General features: G+C 45.4%; 1 protein-coding gene across 1 annotated transcript in view; it reads right to left on the bottom strand.

Annotated features, from left to right (window-relative positions):
• The window catches only part of CELF4 (CUGBP Elav-like family member 4), a 1498022-nt gene that overhangs the window by 140296 nt on the left and 1336802 nt on the right, over nucleotides 1–20924 (bottom strand). Inside the window, exons 7-8 of the mRNA XM_029581031.1 lie at nucleotides 19666–19813; nucleotides 16785–16934 (exon numbers count right to left, since the gene is read on the bottom strand). Coding sequence (XP_029436891.1) covers nucleotides 16785–16934; nucleotides 19666–19813 — 298 coding nt within the window. The remainder of the gene's footprint in view (nucleotides 1–16784; nucleotides 16935–19665; nucleotides 19814–20924) is intronic.

Raw genomic sequence — 20924 nt, 5'->3', positions numbered from 1 at the left:
CCTCCACCTCTTGGCAGAAGGGAATAACTTGCCGAGCCGTATAATTGCACGGACTTCCTGATTTGGTGCCATGCTCTCTCTCTCTGGCCTTATTTGGATCCATTCTAAGAATCACGTTTTGAGGCTGCTTTAAATCATATCCCTTGATTATTCTGATCACAGCTTTGTTAGTTTTAACAATTTTCTTTATAGATAAATGTTCTAAAGTTTCTTTTATCCCATATGTTCAAATTTACTAGATTATAAGCTCTGTAGAGAAGGAACTGTCTCTTAGGTGTATTTCTAAGGAGAGGTAGTACTAGTAGTAGAACAGTTGGCCCTTCTCTAGAAGATTAACTGTGCTGCAGTAGCAGGTCAGCCTGGGGTTGTGGACACATGGGGGATACCATTTTAGAATGTGGTCCTTACGTGCGCAGGAACCAGAAATAGAACGGGCAAAAGGTAAGAGTGTTGTTGATCCAGCTGCACACAGTACATGATCTGACATGTGCATAATGCGTGTATTTTTGTGGGCAAATATAGATAGTTGGATTCTAAGAACAGCTCACACCACAGCTCTTTCAAAACCCGGGGCAAGTTTAGATGCTAATAGGTAGGTGCTCATCTGCACAATTAAGAATGCTAATAAACATTGCCCTTTAAAAGTATTAGAGGTGGTAGGGGTTGATTGTGGATATTTTAAGAGTGAAAGTAATCTGAGCATATTCGCTAATTCGCAGTAACCTGAGGTGATCTTTAATGCACGTTAGAAATCATGGAAATTAGGGCGAATAATGGGTGTTTACAGATATTTGACATGTGTTAATGTGTACTGCAGGTCATTCCAGGTTAGTAAACCAGTCCCTGGGGATGATGGTGAGCTGCATGGAGAGAAGTCATTTCTTTTGCATTAGCCTGGTTCCAGACAGGCATTACGATGGCTAACCAGGTAATACTGTGCACCAAATACTCAGCAGCCAACCAGAGTAATGCTCCATCATGATGCACTGGTTTCACTAGGGACAATCACTGCAACACTGCATTAAGTGCACTGCATCTCTGACAGGCAGCATCTGGTGGTGGTGGTGGTGGTGGCGGCACAACACTGGGATGGGACTCGCTCCTGAGACCGGGTTACCGGGCAGCTCTTTAGAGTTGGGCAAACGTAAGCAATGCAGGATAAAGGTGGTCTTGCCATGATGGTAAGACAAGGATTCTCTTGTTTTATGTCTTTTATTATGACTGGAAATCATTTTATTTACTTACAATTGTTTATATACCACCCATCCATAACAAAAGGATTGGGGCGGTTCCCAACATTATATAATTTTACCCTATGGGAGTGAAACCAGTGCCAGAAAGCTGCAGGTTTATGTGGGCTGTTGGCGCCATTCATTCCTTCAGAATGGCACCGTTTCTATACACTGCCCCACTGCATGCATGGGGCTGCTGTTGTGACTTTTCCATTGATTTCCTTGTGAAAATCAGAACTACACCTACATGCATGCAATGTGGTAAAACCAGACCTAGATCAGCCAGTTTGATTGACCTAGGGTGAGGTGGCAACTCTAACTGTACAGCTTATGTGTTGAGCTTTGCTGGCCGCGAGCAAGCCCCGTAACTGGCCGCACTTACCCTCTGCATGCCGAGGCCCCGGATGCCGCCCAAAAGTGCCGTGTGACAATGATGCCACCAGGACGCTGCTCCCCCTCCTCTCCGCACCAGTCTTAGGCACATACGTGTACCTTAATGACCACGCAGCGGGAAAGTCGCTTCATGGCACCTAGGGATGACCTCACCGGGCACCTATTTAAGGCCCAGCCACTCTGCTCTTCCTTGCCTCAGCAACGGGTCTTCTGCCTTGCAGTGTATGTTACCTAGTGATCCCGATTCCTGTGGTCCCGCACCTTGTCCAGCCTTATCTTCTCCTGTCTTGCCTTCCAGCTTTGCCTCATCCAGCCTTGTCTTCTCCAGCTTTCCTCATCCAGCCCACCTTGTCCAGCCTCGCCTTAGCTTATTCGTCTTGTCCCGTGTCTTCAGTGTGTCTTCAGTGTGTCTTCGTCCATGCCTGACTTGGCCTAACTCTCTGAATCTTGACCCCCTTGCCTGGACCTGACCTCTCTTGCTAGCTGTCTGTTTACTGAAGAGGATGTTGGGGAGGTACCTGTATTGGAGAAGGTTTTCATGGGCAATGATTCAGATGGACTGGATCAAATCACGATGAACCTAGAAGATGTGGCAGACCTGATTGACAAACTGAAGAGTAGTAAATCACCTGGACCGGATGGTATACACCCCAGAGTTCTGAAGGAACTAAAAAATGAAATTTCAGACCCTTTAGTAAAAATTTGTAACCTATCATTAAAATCATCCATTGTACCTGAAGACTGGAGGACAGCTAATGTAACCCCAATATTTAAAAAGAGCTCCAGGGGTGATCCGGGAAACTACAGACCGGTTAGCCTGATTTCAGTGCCAGGAAAAATAGTGGAAAGTGTTCTAAACATCAAAATCACAGAACATATAGAAAGACATGGTTTAATGGAAAAAGTCAGCATGGCTTTACCCAAGGCAAGTCTTGCCTCACAAATCTGCTTCACGTTTTTGAAGGAGTTAATAAACATGTGGATAAAGGTGAACCGGTAGATGTAGTATACTTGGATTTTCAGAAGGCATTTGACAAAGTTCCTCATGAGAGGCTTCTAGGAAAAGTAAAAAGTCATGGGATAGGTGACGATGTCCTTTCGTGGATTGCAAACTGGCTAAAAGACAGGAAACAGAGAGTAAGATTAAATGGACAATTTTCTCAGTGGAAGGGAGTGGGCAGTGGAGTGCCTCAGGGATCTGTATTGGGACCCTTACTTTTCAATATATTTATAAATGATCTGGAAAGAAATATGACGAGTGAGATAATCAAATTTGCAGATGATACAAAATTGTTCAGAGTAGTTAAATCACAAGCAGATTGTGATAAATTGCAGGAAGACCTTGTGAAACTGGAAAATTGGGCATCAAAATGGCAGATGAAATTTAACGTGGATAAGTGCAAGGTGATGCATATAGGGAAAAATAACCCATGCTATAGTTACACAATGTTAGGTTCCATATTAGGAGCTACCACCCAAGAAAGAGATCTAGGTGTCATAGTGGATAACACATTGAAATCGTCAGTTCAGTGTGCTGCGGCAGTCAAAAAAGCAAACAGAATGTTGGGAATTATTAGAAAGAGAATGGTAAATAAAACGGAAAATGTCATAATGCCTCTGTATCGCTCCATGGTGAGACCGCACCTTGAATACTGTGTACAATTCTGGTCGTCGCATCTCAAAAAAGATATAATTGCGATGGAGAAGGTACAGAGAAGGGCAACCAAAATGATAAGGGGAATGGAACAGCTCCCCTATGAGGAAAGACTAAAGAGGTTAGGACTTTTCAGCTTGGAGAAGAGACGGCTGAGGGGGGATATGATAGAGATGTTTAAAATCATGAGAGGTCTAGAACGGGTAGATGTGAATCGGTTATTTACTCTTTCAGATAATAGAAAGACTAGGGGGCACTCCATGAAGTTAGCATGGGGCACATTTAAAACTAATCGGAGAAAATTCTTTTTTACTCAGAGCACAATTAAACTCTGGAATTTGATGCCAGAGGATGTGGTTAGTGCAGTTAGTGTAGCTGGGTTTAAAAAAGGATTGGATAAGTTCTTGGAGGAGAAGTCCATTACCTGCTATTAATTATTTTGACTTGGAAAATAGCCACTGCTATTACTAGCAACAGTAACATGGAATAGACTTAGTGTTTGGGTACTTGCCAGGTTCTTATGGCCTGGATTGGCCACTGTTGGAAACGGGATGCTGGGCTTGATGGACTCTTGGTCTGACCCAGTATGGCATTTTCTTATGTTCTTATGTCCCAACCTTAGCCTGTCTCTGACTCCATTAGTCTGCTGCCTGCCCCGACTCTGGTGTGCTTTTGGGTTTTAGCTATCTTCACCACCCTAGGGACCCACCTAAGACCTGCCGGCCACCAGAGCCCAAGGGCTGAACCTGCGGGGGAGACAGCTGTAAAGGGGAAGCTTCAAACTGTCCCACTACAGGGCGCGTTCGCCCGCTGCCAGCATAGGCCTCATGGGTTTGCCCTCGAGGCTCCGTCAAATACGCCGCAGCACCAAGGGCTCATACACCTTCACATTATGATGTTAAATTGTTAATCTGTGTGCATTACAGATGTATGGATAAATTGTACATAGCACTAGGAAAATCAAATGTATCTTTCAATGCGAGGAGGGGGCACTGTGGTCTGGTTTTAATCTGTTACAAAGCTTCCACTGTGAATTTAGTGTTATATGTATCTCTTGATAAATATGGAACAGACAGGAAACACATTTTGTCGTTTTTCCCTTTCCCTGTTTCCGCAGCTCCCCTTGGCAAGATGCCAACTTCTTCTTTTGAGGAGGCAGGCACGGTCTTTTGAATTTGGCTAAAAATATTGAACATTTTCCTCATTTCCGTCGTGCTTTAAGAAGTTCTGGTCTCTCTTCTCCCCAAAAGTCCTTCTTAAGAAACTTTCACCCGCTGGTGAACGGGGCAACTCTAAAATGCCCAGTTGGTTTAGGGCAAAACAAAACAACCCCAGGGAAACTCATCAAGAACGGAGCCTGAATCAAAAGTTCTAATTTAATGTCAAAATTTGTAAAACTTTCCTGCAGTAGGCCTGTCCTTGCAGAAATACACGTTTGCTCCATGTTTTCTGTGTGCACGCTCACTGACTCGTCCCTACGGGCCAGCAATGGCATTAGGCAAACTTAAATTTCGGTAGAGGTGACACGATCCAATCAACTTTTGCAGGGCTTTGTGTGTGACTGTGTATTTGTGCGTTGGTGTGCCGGCGCTTACAAGTTTAAGGCGCCTGACTTTCACAGCCTTCGGGAAAAAAAAACAACCCACAGCCACAAGGTCAAGATCACAAAACAAAATAAGGAGGGGAAGAGTAAGCCCTCCTTCCTAAATCCAATTTAAATCACTGTACAGTCCTAATCTATATCCATAATTATATCATTTCATACAACAAGCTTGCTAGAGGCCTCACAAAATTTATGTAGATTAAAATTCCTGGGTACCATAGCATGAATTCCAGATTATTAAGATTGATTAGGACAGCTGATGCAGTGATTAAAGGAGCCAGAGTTTACTGTTGTAATTAATTAGGTATTCAGACACAACAATAACTGCGCTAAGAAAAAGAATGTGCTGATCTGGCAGGAAGTTATAACCAATCCTAGGTTTTATGTTCTCATTTAACTTTACCGGTGGCCACCCGTCTTTCAGAGGCATGTCTTCTGAATCTCTTCCTTCCTCCCCTTAAGACGACAACCAGATTTATTAACCTTTCCTACTTCTTTCCTGCAGGGTTAATAATGTGTCTGATTTCTCTTCACATTCCAGGGCCTCGTCGTGGAAGTGCCAGTCTTCTGCAGAGTGCCAGCGAGCACGGGCCGTCAAGATCGCCAAGTGGCTTCGCTCTGCCTACGCAGGGGATTTGTGCTGGGGGTAGGGAATGGGAAAGTCCACAGTGGTACTTTCTAGTTTTTCTAGAATATATGGAGTCATCATGGGAAAGGTGCTAGTGGGGGTTAGAACATGACATTACAGAAGCCTAGTATGGACGTTCCTTGTGGTATCTCACAAGACATTCCTGCATTTCTTGGGTTGCCAAATTTTTACCGCCAGTTTCTTCATGGTAAAATGAGAGAGCGGTGCAAAGCAGAAATGAGTAGAGAGACCCGTTCTGTCAAAAGGTGGATCATTTAAATGATGTTCTGTCTGTCAAGGTGGCTTTGGGCGGGAGTAGAACCCAAAGTCTATAGGCTTCATCATTATGCCAACTTTGATATGAAAATTGGAAACTATAGTGCACCTATTCTCTCTATATTCAGCTTTACTGTTTGTTTTGCACATGCTCTATGTTTTGCACATCAACCATGAAAAGTAGACTAGTTCTCTATATTCCCTTGGGCTCCCTAAAGGACTATGTCAGTTACTGAGAGATTTTTCTGTAGATTTTTAAATTAGTAGGCAGCAGGTCTCCTGCTGGTAGTACTGCTGCCTCATGAGGATCTTGTGGTCTGGAATAGTTAAGATGGCAAAAGGCACCAGCCACCAAGACATCAGGAAGATGCCGCCTACTACCTATGTGCACTTCTTAGACAATAGAAATATAAGCCATAAAAACTACAGGACCCCCCATGAATTAATACTGTACATTTTGATGCACATCATATGCCACTAAAAGGAGACAGGGTGAAATACAGGAGGATGAGAGCAATGTAAGACAGACCAGGAAGCAGACTGAAGAGGAAAGGTTGGAGAGAAACCAGGATATGGAGGAGCTAGCATTAGAGCTTCTGGCTTATGAGGAGAAGGCTACGTATGCCGGGGTGCAGGAGGAAGAGAAAAAAACCACCTAAGTTAAACCTAACACCCAAGTAAAAATGCATGATATGAGATCCTGCAGAGCTTCCATCACAGGCCTCCAGGCAACAGTCAGACTTAACAGTACCTGGAGATCCAGATACTCAAACCGTGCGGATGTATGAGAATGAGCAGGCACAGTTCTTAAACATCAACAAGCATTCTCAGAATGAGTGAGAATCCTCCAGCACACATGGAAAAAGAGGCAACCGAATATACAAAACAAGGGGGGGAAAAAAAACTCTTTAAAGACCTGTGCCTGCAAACAAGGAAAAACAACTGGCAAAGGCCCAGAGTGGGAAATGCAAAGTGATCCTACACCTGAAGCAGGAATGGCTAAGGAGAGATGAACTTAAACCTAAAGATGAGAGATGGATAATTACAGCAGAGGACAGTAGACTACGGACAAGGCCTGTATCCAGAAGGGCAGAGCAAGGTGGCAAGGCTCGTCCACCGGAAACTACAGTAGGTAAACATTACAACATCACTGTACCAGGAAAACACTGGGCTCACGACCCAGAGAGAACTGCGGAGAATGAAGACTTCGGGATCACCTGGCACATTCCCATTCCTACCGCTAAAAAAGCAGGATGCTAGAAAACTGGAAAAGGGAACAGCACTGCTAATAGAAGTGTCGGCACCAAGCGACTATTCTGCACAACATGCGGAGAAAGAGAAGACCTTCGCTTAGGGATACCTTTTTGAAATTGTATTGAGTAATAAAAGCACCTAAAGAGATATAAATAAATAAGTACCGAAAAAGATGCAATCGGACACCAAGAAAACGTGGCGTCAAGGTAAAAGAAATTGCCCCAACTGTACTGGGCGCCACTGGCCTGATTCGAAGGAACTTCCAGGAGCGCCCCTGATACGTTGTCTGTGTGTATTCCAGCCTACAAATTCAAGAAAGAGACTCTCTCTGTGACGCAATGCACGTGTCAAGAAGCACACTCGCAGAAACTTTGACAGGCTGAGATCATATCCAACATACCCTTGCTCACGCGTGAGATGCATTCCTGTCACGGTACACCCAAAACAAGCCTATTTGGAGACGTTCCCCCGAGACAGGTTTTACTGGGGATCAGTGTGTGTAAAGGGAACTCTTCCCTGGGAACTGGCATAGAATTTCTCACATTTTGCTGAGATATTACAGGTGTTGAAGTCGGGGGCCAGGTCTTAGTGCCCCGGTGCTCTTTCCCAGGCTTCGTTTCCCAGACCAGAGAAGGAGCAAGGACTATGAAGGCCACGCTCGCAGTCGCCGGGAGGGAAGGGCCTTCTGTCATTCACACAATGACACCTACTGAGCCGGGCTCGTGCTGCAGCTGCCCTGGCTTCTGAAGGGAGAGAAAGCCCTTGGAAATGGATTCAGTGGGTGCATTGGAAAGATCTTTATAAAAAAAACGGACTTTCTGGCAGAGCTAGAGGTTTAGCTAGAATCAAAGTTTTGACTGCCAAGCATTTGATTTGAAAGTATTCTTGTGTGTTTTTGGAAAGGAAAATAAATATTTAAATTGATTTAGAAAGATAGTTTTTGGCAGATAAGGCCTATTTGGTCTACCCAGAGACTGATTTACTATGGCTTTTCTCCCGTTCTGTGCCTACAGGAAAAAAAAAAAAAGTTTATTGAATCAGGCACCTGGGTCTGCCTAGCAGCCTTGCCCACCGAGATCCTAGTGGATGTCTCTCATCTCCTTCCCTCGACTTTACCACCACCACTGGGCCTGACCTACCACGGTTTCTTCTGGTGAGGTTTTGCCGGTATCCACTCATCTCTCAGAAAAGAAATATTTGTAAATGAAAAAAAAAAAAAAAAAACCAGATGACTTTTAGAATTTGCCATCCATGCATTTGGGGAAGCGTCCCAATTTTTGGAGCTAGAAGCCCTCCCTCATGAAGTCCTGCCTTCTCCCAATGAGTCTGGAGACCGGTTTTGGATTAGCTTCAGTCTGTAAATCAAATTATCTTCAGTCATCATGGAATATCTTTAAAAAATTGATTTGAGATGGATTTCAGATGAATTGCAATGAAAGATAAGTGAGGACCTTAACTGTAATTGTGCACATACACAGTGCCCCGGAATAGGGTGCACAGAGCGCACTGTACATCAGGATGCATAGGTAAGCAGCAAGATGGTTAACACACGATGAACAGTATCTTGTAAAATCGATTATAAGCCCTCCCCCTGAAAGTTCAGATCAAAGGCGTCATTACTGCGTATTAGCAGGTTTTAAGGGACAGTCATATTAAACAGACTTCATTAATTGAAGGCGGTTAAATAATAGATGCCTTTCACTTGCCACTGGGGAATCCCAGCTAGAAGGCTTCTACTGTAAACTCACATCATTTTGGACTCGTTGGTAAAAGTTAAACACTACACTTGAGACCGTCTTGGTGGCCCCGTAGCCGGCATTTTGCAGTTTCAAGTAGAAAGCGATTTTCATGCTTCACTCGTGCTCCTGAGAGCCCCAGGTGAGGGGGGGTAGGTGTGGAGATAAGCTGATTAGTGCCTCTTATAACGCCACTCTGTGGGTAACTGATGCAATATGATGTGCGGTAAAATGGGCGCTTGTATTTTGAGCACCCATTTTCCCAACCCGCGCACATAGACCTCTCCTGGGCGCCCGCTGCGATAATCTAACGAGCTGCTGCGTCACAAAGGATGCGCTAAGGGGAAATTTTGCATCCCCAGCGCTCCAAAGCATCGGGCGCCCAGGAGATGCGGCTACGCGCCAGTTAAGAAAACAAACGCTCAATCCGACCGTCTGTTTCATCCTCCTGCACGCAGTGACGACCGTGAGTCGTGCACCCTGATGTCGAGTCGCTCCCTCCCTCTGCGGCGTCTTGTAATCACTTCACTTACAGGTGCGCCCGTGCACGGCCCAATCTAAAAAGGCGAGGCAGGGGATTAGGAGCGAGACGGTAGAAACAAAACCTGCACGCGCTGGTGAAAACAGCTGCAGACAAAGCAAGAGAGAAAGCAGTACTTTTGCTTTTTTTTGTTGAGCCCTTGGCACGCGGCAAGACTTAACACCAGCTCCGGGACTGGCGTTAAATTTTCCATGTTAAAAAGGGAGCATCGGGTGCACGGTGATTTCTTTTTGCATCGGGAGGTAATGGCTAATTGCTTCATCTGCATGGCGTTTACATGTGATGAGCGCCATTGGCTATGCGCCTGTTTGGACGCGCGTTTTGGATGTGTAAATCCCATTTCCGCATCGGGAGTTATTCTAGCGCGTTCGAAAACGCACGTCAAACCAGGCGTCGGGGGGCGTGCTAGGCCGAGTGCACTACACTGCACCGGCCCCCTAAGGCAGCTGAAAGAGAAGCATGAGGGACTGGTGTACTTCTTTCTGCACCACAGGAATACAGAAATTAATTCCATGGCGGAAGCACAGACGCTCCTTAAGCAGTGGGAAAGAGGGGGGAAAGCCAGAGGTCTGAGATAGGCTGAGATAGGTCTTCCAGCTGTGACTGACCCTCATGTTCTCTGTCTCTGGGTTGTGGTACTTGGGGAGAGCCACGGGTGAGAAAAGCAAGAAGAGTGAGTGTAGGGCCGTGGAAGGACCAGATGAATCAAAGGACGGGAGCAGCCTTTCGGAGAATAAAACAGGGAAAAAGAATAGCACTGCGACATGAAAGTACCTTGCATCCATTAAAAAGCAAGGGGCATATTTTCTCCCTCCATTAAAACCTGATTCATTATTAAAACGTGGTCAGAAAATGAGCAATGGGGGGAAAAGGTGTGATAGATTTTTTATTTTGATAACTCCCCCAATTCAGAGGACAAATGCTCTTATTGGAAGAATTTCCAAGAATCGACTTAATGACCTCCATTCATTACCGCAGAAAGAGTGAGTTTTGAAGAATTTCACTCATTAAACCAGCTCATATTCTACATTTAAAGATGGTAAATTAGTTTTCGCTCTCTCTTTTTTCTCCCGGTGTCTGGTTTATGGAACATGGCTGATTGTTACAAATGACAGGGATAATGCTTCCAAATGCTAATGAAATAGATCACAGATGTCTAATAGGAGCTCGGCATTTAGGATCTCAGCTCAATCACCTGTTTGCTGTCTTTTGCCGCAGCCTTTGGAATGAAAAACATTCATACATACACAATGTGCTAAGGGGGGAAACAAGAGACAGAGAGAAGAGTATTTGTGTGGTCTGTGCGAATATATATGGTGGGGAGGTGGGGGAAATGTGGGTATCAGGTGAGTGTAGGTAAAGGGAACTGTAGGTAAGGTGAGGCACAGGGGTGGATCTATCATTAGGCAGAGTAAGGCGGCCGCCTCAGCAGGCAGAATTTTGGGGCAGCAAGGCACTCCCCATCCCCCGAAACCCTCCTGCTGCAGCCGTCTCACTCTGCTCTAGATGTGACTCCAGCAGTGCATTTTGGTACAACCAGTGCATTTTGATGATGTGCCCGAACCCCGCAGGCAGGAAATAAAGTGAGTGAAGTAGAAGGAAAGGGGAGAGGGGTGAGTGAGTGAATGAGCAGGAAGTAAAGGGAGTGAGTTGTGAGTGAAGGAAGTTGTGAGAGTGAGGGGGAGGGATGGGGGTTGAGTGAGAAGTAAGGGGGTGAGGGGATGAAAGGTTAGAGGGGGAAGGGGCGAGTTGGGGAAAAGGGGTGAAAGGGAATGGAAGGAAAGGGAAGGGGTGAGTGAGGAAGGTGGAGGCTGCTGCAGTTTGTGCGTTACAGAGAGGGAGATAAGTGTGTGTGATCATGTGAGAGAGTGTGTGAGAGAGAATGAATGTGCATTAGAGTGTGTATAAATAATAGAGGAGAAAGTTTGTGTGCAGTCCCTAACCCCCACTAATCCACAACGATCTCAGGGTGACCGGAAATCAAAAGATCCCAGGAATGAGCAGGGAATTTCTTTTATCCCTATTAGTTTTAATCATTGGGTATGATTTGATGTGTTTGCTCTTTTTAAATATTTTATTGATTTTTGGGAAATTTTTAAAATTTTTTATAAGAATTTAATTATTGAATGTTCTATTTGTCAGCTGTTTTGAAATACTCAGTTTTTTAGTACATTTTTACTATTATGCATGATGTTTTATATTTCTTGATTGCATTGTTTGATGTTTTATGAGGAATAGTAATGTTTCTGTTTTACTGTTGTTGTATTACATACAGAGTCTGGCTTGTTGTGGTTTCCACTTTTTGCATGTTTCTATTTGTAGGTTATGGTCTCTTTATACTATATTTGGTGAGGATCTGTCTGTGTTCTGCATGCATGACAGATATGACGTATCTGCTACCCTGTAATTTCTGTGTAGTGTTCTAGCAGCCTGGCTTATTGTGTTTTTTCCTAACAGGAGGTTTATTGGTGTTTTCGGGCGTGGTATAATATTTACAGTGTTGCTTTTCATAGGTAGGGTTGTTACTGTTGTGTGCTGGCAGTTAGTGCTGTTTTGGTATTTATTTATTTTGTTTGTTTATCTATTTATTTAAAATCTTTTCTATACTGTTGTTTAGTAATGCACCATCACAAATTTAAATTTGGTTAAAATCTTTCTAACAAAGTGCCAAGAAATTTTTCGGTAACATGTTTTCATAATATAAGGAATATGATGAGTGATCTGGATCTTGTCCATTTATATGATTAACAGGAAAACCATACAAGAATTGTACTTTATACTGCAAATCTCTTATATTAGTATATAATTATGAGTAAAAAATAATAAAATATACAAGTATGCTACTAGGTGAATTTGTGCTGTGTGTAGATGTTCTTTTGCTTGTTCATTTAGACTTCTTATTCTCCATTCTCAATGTAAAATGCTTTTTTGAAAAGCCATGTTTTTAAACTTTTTTTTTTAAAGCGTTTTAAATCTCTCTGTAATCTTGTTTCGAGTGGCAATGTGTTCCATAATGTTGCTCCGGTTAAGGACAGTGCTCGCTCTCTAACTTGGGTCAGTTCAGTTTTGCTGTCTTGACCAAGGGGATGGTCAGCAGAGCTTTTATTGGCTGATCTAAGATTTCTCTGGGGGACGTGTAAGCGTAGCACTGTGTTTAACCAATCAGCTTTTTCTTCGTTGATTAGTTTGTGAATTGTGCAAAGTGTTTTATATTGCACTCTTTGTTCTATCGGCAAGTGTTTGAGTGATGTGATCTCCTTTGCTTTTACCAGCAGGTATTCTGGCAGCAGAGTATTGTAAGATTTGTAGAGGTCTTATTGTTGAACACGGTAGTCCCAGAAATAGTGTGTTACAGTAGTCTGTGCTAGCGAAGATAAGTGCTTGTAGAACTGTTCGAAAGTGTGCTTGGGTATAGGAGGTTTACTATATTGTACTTTATTCATGGCTTTCTGCGGGCCAAGCTCACACTTAGCACACTTTACAATAGGCCTAATAGCAGATGGGTTCCAAGGGCCCTTTGTTTGCTTTTTTGCAGGGTTTTTTTGCTTGGCACCACAACAGTGGAAGTAAATAAAAATTATATGTTGTAAATGATCTTTTTACCTCAGAAGACAGTACTTTGTCCGTTTTCTCCATATAAAATCCATTATAATTGCATACATGTTTAATCGTGTGTGGAGAAGGCCAGGGGTGGGTGTGCAAGGCTGTAAGGTTCGTCCACAGTGCCTAGTACCCACGCACCGTCCCTGAGGCTGCGTCACACCCAGACCCACAGCGTTCATCCATCTCCCACTTCCCCAGAGTGTGCCAGGGTTGCCAGCTTCCTAGAAATATCATTGCCACTCCTGTGGGAATCCTGCATTTCCAATAGCCATAAAGGCTGGATGTTAAGAAGGCTGCCACCCCGTTTGCCTTCTTGCTGATTTGACCTGTGTCGGGCCCTTGGGGGAGGGTTGCTTTCTCTTTCCTTGCCTCAGGCAGCAGATTGCCTTGAGCTGCTCCTGGTGAGGGGGGGGGGAAGGAAAAGGGGAGAGGGCATGAATGAGTGCATTGTCTCTGCAAGCGCAGCAACATCGCCAGTTATTACGTAAACACGACGCGAAAAGGAAAAATAAGCCACAAGCACTATAGATCCCGTCCATTCTTGCAACCAGTCATGCAGAAATCCAGTGATTTCGAGATAAAACCCATGCACGTCGACTCTTTGGGTTGGGCGTGGAAGAGTGCCAAGGTTACCGCATGCTTCAGATTTTGTCCCCTGCCTGCCTTGGCAGATTGACCTTTGACTGGTGGAGGTCATAACATCCCCTCCCTCCCAATGATTTCGGTGAGGATCTGAAGGCAGCTCCAGAGTAAGTAATGAAGTTGCACTCTGGTGCTTGCATTCACCAAAGACACTCGACAGCTCTTTGGTGCAAAGCTCTATAGAAATTTAAATTGAAAACAAAATGCCCCTAATATTACTGGTTATGTGTATTAGCTCCTGGAGGGTTTCACTGAGATTACATCATTCTTGAAATGGTTCTTTATAAATTTAAAATGAAATTCAACAATACGGGAAATAGCACGAGGGCCGTACGTCTGAAAGGTACAAATGTATGCGTCTTCATATTACTGGCTACAGCTGCAATGGTCAGTTTGACAGGAGATTCTCTGGAGTCCTGGGGACCCAACAGCAAAAGGATGCAGGAAGCTGTTCAAATTCCCTCCCCAGCTAAACCGGCACAGCGTAATTTCATGGACCGCGGGGGGTTTTACTCAGAAACCAAATAAAATTGCAAGCTGCCACAAAATCTGGGCAGAATGTTTTCCTAAAGCAGCAGGATCTGTGCAACTCCCCAGGGCAGGTTTCCACTACTTCTGCGGCAGACGGAAGTCTGCCAGGCCACACTCTCCCCGCTTCGCGGTGTGTGGTGAATTGCTTGGTACAGCCCCGTCCAGCCTTTCCGATGAATCACATTACGGCAGCCAGCGGCATTAGTCCCCGACTGTACCAGTATGAAAAGGAAAGTGATATCTTGTCTCTGACTGGCCTGTAGCCTTCCAGAAAGTTAACAGTCTTGTAATCCCTCTTCGGCACATTACTGGTGCCCGACGCTATATAGGAGCACTGAATAGACATCTTAAGGTTACCACGGCGTGCCTTTTCACGCATCCTCAGAGTGAAAGAACCACACATTTGAGTTGTTCTAGCACCCTAAAGTGGACGATGACAGCTCTGCTCGCACGTTTCAAAGGCGAAACAACTCAACCATATTTCCATAGACATGACACTTCGGTGGCGATCTCTTGTGCCAAGCCACATTTAAACTGGTCAAGTATAAATCCGTTCTTAGGAATGTGAGACACATTCCTAAGAACGGAAACCTTCCCCACGCCTTAAACAAGAACAAGAATGATCAAACACCTTCATGGGCCTAGCAATAACACATTTTCTACACCGTTTATGGTTTTCCTTAGAGTAAATACTGTATTCTTTCAGTTCTTGTTTGCATGCTTTTCACTCAGACCTTCACATGTTTGCATACTCATAGCGCAATAATCCTCCTCCCCGTTCTCATTCTCCTCATCACTCCCTCGCTTTGGAAACAGTGGCACCTCACTCAGGTTTGCGTTCTCTGGCTTGGAATGAAGTCTCCAGCTTACTTGGTGGCTCTTTCATGCTTTAAATTGTTGGGTTTGTGAGCTGGAAGTAAGGAAGGAACCTGAGGGAGCTGAATGGCAGTTTTGAGGAGTAGCCCGGTGGTTAGAGAAAGAGGCTGAGAACCAGGGAAGGCAGCATTCAAATCCCGATGCTCCTTGTGATGCTAGGCAAGTTGTTTTACCCTCCATTACCTCAGGGGCAAATTTAGGGAAGATTTTTCTCCCATTTTGTGTCTATGGGAAAAATGCTTAGTACATAGAGCTCTTAGATTGTAAGCCATCTGGAGCAGAGGCCTATCTATTGAAAATCACCTTGGGGCACAGGTTTGGAAGGGCAAGTAATTACAGTGGTCCCTTGACTTACGAACTCAATTGGTTCCAGAGGGCTGGTTGTAACCCAAGTTGGTTGTAAGTCAAGACTATTTTTTCCATAGGAAATAATGGGAAAACCAATAATGCGTTCCGAACCTTCCAAAAGCACCCCTTACCTAACCATTTCTATAATAAAAATGGTTGGATAAGGTCATTAATTACCAGAAACACCAATACTTCCCTAGTGTACTCACCAAAAGATTATAACATGTGCCTAGCCTACCAGAAACAATTTCACCTCCTCCACCAGTTCCTTTATGATATCTGCATATGGACTCTCTACCTGGGTAAAATCAAGCTAGGTTGAAAGAACACTGCACAAATCTCATCTTTGGCTGAGTTTCCTCACTCCGAAGGTCATCAAATCTTCACAGGAGAGCATTATTCTGTTTGTACGCCACACTCTGAATGTCAAAGTGGCCCCTAACCCCTACACTAATACCTAAACCTCACCTCGAGATACTAGGTGGGCCTCCCATAGAGATAAATACCTATCTAATGTGAGGGCATTATGGTTAGGCTCTCTCTCTCATTATGGTTGTAACTCGAGATCTGTTTGTAACTCAAAACCAGAATTTTGATCGTAACTCAAAATATGTTTGTAACCCAAAACCTTGAATGTTGGTCGTAACCCAAGTTGGTCGTAACCCGAGTCGTTCGTAACCCAAGGGCCCACTGTACATTTAAAATGCCAAACTGAAGACTGGACTATGACAGCTCTGCTCGCACGTTTCAAAGGCGAAACAACTCAACCGTATTTCCATAGACATGACACTTCGGTGGCGATCTCTTGTGCCAAGCCACATTTAAACTGGTCAAGTATAAATCAATAAGACCCAAAGCCACAAAGTCATGAATATTGGGATAACTGAAAGTCTAAGATGCTATAACAGAACCAGAATAAAAGCCAAGGACAGCCTTACATTTGGGTGCCATGCACAACCAAAAGAAGTTCTTGAAATTTCTGTTTCAGTAATCCTGTAAACTAAATGTAATTTGGACCTATGGATAATGATTTTTTATGATACCAGGTCTTGTGGTTTTAAGTACTGATTTTTATTTGGGCCGGCTGGGTTATACGTGGTGGCCTTTATGCTATCAAACAGCAAATGAGAGGAGAGTCCAAGCTGCCCCTTTTGACGTTATCCTAAAACTGGCAGTATCCTACAATATTCCCCATCAGAATTTTTGCTGTAAAAGTTTGATCCTTCCTATTAAATCTTCATTGAAGATTTTTCATTTTTCCCCTTTTCGCCCTCTTTTATCTTCCTCTCCTTTGTTCAGGGTCTATGACTTTTATACATTTTGGCTTTTACTAAAAAAAAAAAAAAAGCTCCAGATGTTGAAAGAGGCCTTTGCCAGCACTGATAGAGAGAGGTACTGCAGATGTTGAAACAATCTCAGTTCCGCTTTCCCGGCTGCGATCCTTACTCTGTGCGAGTTAGAGCTTACCTGGGTAGGGATGGATGCCGTTGGCAAACACGGCTTCTGCAGAAGGTTGCCCGTTGGCCTGCGGCGGGAGGCCGGTGAACCCGTTGACACCAATGGGAGAAGGAATGCTAGGCACAGCTGGCGCAGTGATGCCGGGAGGCGTGCTTCCACCTGAAACAAACGAAGGCAAAGCAGAGACCGTTCAGAGGCGGTGCGTTTTTCACTTAAGCCGTTGGGCCACATCCAGACGTAATTTGTCATTAGCTTTCAGTCAGAGGAAACAAACGAGGAAAACCCTCTTCATGCAATGACTACTGCCACGAGCTGCGCTTTGCTTTCCTCGAACGACGGATTCGCACGTAAGCGCTTTGGACTCGGCGAGGGTCAGAAGCCACGCCACGTGCCGCCAGAGACCTGTCTCGGGAATCTGGCTGGAAACCTATTCAGTTTTTTGTTTTTTTTTCAGAGACTCATTGGATAATCCAGAGAAATGCAGGATACAGATACTAAAAATGCTGGATAGACTCAAAAAAAAAAAAATGCAGGAGTTGAAAAGGCCAGAGAGACTCGGGCAAAGGTGCAGGATTTAAAAGTTTGGCCACGGAAAGAGATTCCTGTTTGAAAACAGAGCTCTCTTACTGCTCAGAGAAAAAAAAACAAAAAACCAATTGCTAAGCTCTAACTGTGTCTTCTCTGACCTCATGGGGTATCTTGAGACCCAGGGGCAGAACACAGACAGAACTTTGCAGGCCATTTTCCCAGGACAGTAACTGAGCAGGCGAAGGCCAATTTTCAAAAAGGCGGGCCAGGCTTGCCCAGCAGCCTTTATCTGCTCTCAGTCCCCTGTCTGCCTAACTAGTACAGCAAAGCAAACAGATCTGAGCAGGAAATGATAAAAAGAAAAAAACAAAACATATGTCAGACATGAAAGGCTCAGTGCTCCGCAGTGACTACTGCTGGCACAGAGATGCGTGTGAGTCAAAATAATCTTCCTAATGCTCCTGGGAGTTGCAATATATTTGATTTATACACAGCCGATTTGATGATTACTATGCATGGTGTTTGAGGGGAACCAGAAAGTGTCTCATTTGCTTTAAATCTCCCCCCCCCCCCCCCCCCCCGGATCAGTAGGAGGGTGCTGTTTCAGCATCCGCGCGCAGGAGCAGGATGGACGAGGGAGAGTGCCCTCCCTCCACCTTTCCCCTGCCGTGCATTCGCATGACCCCGGCCCCCCCCCCTGGAGCGCGCAGCAAGCCGAGGGTCCCCGAGAGGCTTTTTTCCTCTGGTTCGGTCACTTCTGCAGGGAGGCCATCGCCTAGGATGCAGCCTGGATCCCTTACGGTCATCGTTCATAACCGCAGGACAGTGCCCGCCGGCAGCCTTAGTCCCCGCGCACCCAGCTCTGCACTCATAAAGCAGCTGGACGTGGTTAGCAAGCGTTTACTGAGGAGTCTGCTGTCACGGAAAGAGCTTGAAAACCTTATTCCAATCAACCCCACATTGATCCTTCCCGGCCTCCTGCGGTAAAAAACCACCGTTACCTCGCTCTGTTTACAACAGCCCCAATCAGTGGAGAATTTCCTCCGGGCCGCGCCAGGTTGGAGGCGTGGAACATTTTGTTACTGATCTGGAACCTGTTAGAAGAGCGTCCTTTTCTCCATTGGGGGAAAAAAGTTATAAGGCTGAGGCTGCCCGGGTATCTTTATTTATTTATTTATTTTAATGACCACTGCCCATAATATTCCCCCCCCCCCCCATTCTCATTTTCACCTCATTCTGTTCCAGTACCCCGATACTCCTTCTGGTCTCACACAGTATGTAACAGTAACCCAGTAATCTTTCCTGCTCTCCAACAGCGTATGGCTTTCACCTCCTTCAGTTGCAGAGCCCCTAATATTTCTTCCCAGTCTCCCACAGTGTCTCGCCTTCACCTCCTTCTGCTGTAGGAGCCTCAGAGGTTTACTTCCTTTCACTCTTCTGGCAGTGCATCTCTGCCTCATTTACTGTATAACAGTACCCCACATTACTCTGGTTTTTTCTCTCTGCTGCTCTGCTGTACCCGTATCCTCTATTCCCACATTCTCTCCCAAAATATCCTCTTTCTACTCCTTCCTCACGTGTCACCGTCTTCTCATTTTAGTGGATCCTTCGTCCTGCAGCCTCCAAGGGTGCGGCGTTAAAACATAAGCACCAGCTCCATTTTATTCTCTGCCACGTATTTAAAAATTCACACAGGGACACTTAATGAGCTGTGGCTTGTGAGACCCCGGTAAACATGGTCTTTTCCTATAAAAATCACTCTTCTTTCAAATGAGAGGTGCGCACTGCATATCGGGGACGGGCATTTGTTGGGTCCTTTGCTTCGTTCGTTTCAGCTGGGTGCGCACATCTAGCGATCGGCAGGTACGCGCGCAAAACCGACAGCGCGCGCACATTCAGGTGGGCGCCCACGTGCGCACATGCCACCGGTTTTGTGCACGCACATTCCGATCGCGGGATGCACGCAACATGGACCGAAACGAATGGACTAAAACGACCGGTGAATGCACCTCCCTACTGCATGTACAGTATTCCTGCTCCAAGACCTGTAGCTCTTGCGTGCTCAGGGCACTGGATAAAAATCACTTGTTTTACACATTACATTCCTGCAAGGTGAAAGTGTCTTAAGAAGCACAGGCCACTTCTCTCAGGTAGGGGGTGACCTTGCTTGGTAAGTTCACGCCTGAAAGACTCATCTATAGCAACTACGTGGGCCTTATGGCTCTTGTCTGCCATCATATCCTATGTTTTAACTCTTATTTGCATCATGTTTCTAAGCAAGGATTTTTCTACATCCCGGTCTCTGCTGTGCCCACTGTGTGCAATGTGCCACCTTGCTGGTGCCAACACACTTAACTCTTACCTGAGGTTGGCGTCATGGGTGCAGCGGCAAGGCCGTTCATGTTTAGCGCCGCCATTTGTTGCATCTGAGCTGCCGCAAAGGCCGCCATGGGGTTCAGATAGCCTCCTTGTGCCACGGAAGCCATAATAGCTGCCTGTTGCTGCATCTGCTGGAACAAAAGAGAGCGCCGAAAAAGTATTAAGCATTCACTGGCATGCACGTGCAGAAGGGTGGCATGGGGTGGGTGAGGCAGCAGCTGGTTGGCACTGAAGGACACCGCTTTGGTACCCGCTGCTGGAAGGCAACAAAGGAGGTGCTGCAGTTTTCCGTAATTTTGTTCCTAGCAGTTGGGACAAGCCCGGCCCTCGGCTTCTACACACGTGGCGGCCATCGTGATCGGCCTGTGCCAGTTTATCAGAGACGTGAAGGCTGCTTCTGTCTTTGCTAGTGCACGACCTCTGATTTTCAAACCGGTCCCTTTGGGACCACCCAGCCGGTCGGGATTGCAGGATCCCCACAGTGAGTTTTCCCGAGATAGATCTGCATGCTCGGTGTTCACTGTGAGCAGATCTATCTCGGGCAACATCCACTGCGAGAGCCGGGGTGGCCGAGTGCTTCCCGAGGACTGGGTTGAGCCACGTCAAGTCATCATTTATCTACGGCACACTTTTCCAACAGGAGAGCTCAAAGCGCGTGACAAGGAGACGGCAAATAAATATGCATACAACAGAAGGATAAGATAGAATATGGCAGACTATAACACATATTACAGTTACAGTAAATAAGGCAACCCTCTTGCAAAATGCAGTGCAAGCAATGTGGGGATAATTCAGAATGGAGGTCGTCAGATATCCCCGTGTGCCAATAGATACAGGGGAAAGATTGGTGAATTAAGTGGAGAAACTGCAAATACAGGTTTGGGCCAAATGCTACATTGAAGAGGCAGTTTTTGATCAGTTTTCTGAAGGAGGGGAGATCTGGTGCAAGGTTAATGGCCGGCGGAAGGATATGGTCTTACTGTAATATGCCTCGTTCATCTTTCTGGAAAAGAAGAGGGAAAAGTCGGACAGCGGTCTGTGCTCTCAAGGACTGCGAAGCGTAGTGTGGGGGAGCAAAATGAACCCCCGCCTGTGCTGAAAGCGCAACCCTGGTGGTGGTGGGGGGGTCGGCGTCCCATTTTGTTTTCTGCGTGTCTGCTAAGAAAGTCACAACTCTACAGTCGCCTCGGGACTTGCTACTAGCAGGAGGGTGTGTGCCACAGGGGCTGCAGAAAGACTGGC

The sequence above is a fragment of the Rhinatrema bivittatum genome, chromosome 1 (assembly GCF_901001135.1).
Source record: "Rhinatrema bivittatum chromosome 1, aRhiBiv1.1, whole genome shotgun sequence".
NCBI classification, from domain to species: domain Eukaryota; kingdom Metazoa; phylum Chordata; class Amphibia; order Gymnophiona; family Rhinatrematidae; genus Rhinatrema; species Rhinatrema bivittatum.
This window is presented reverse-complemented; position numbering and strand designations above follow the sequence as displayed.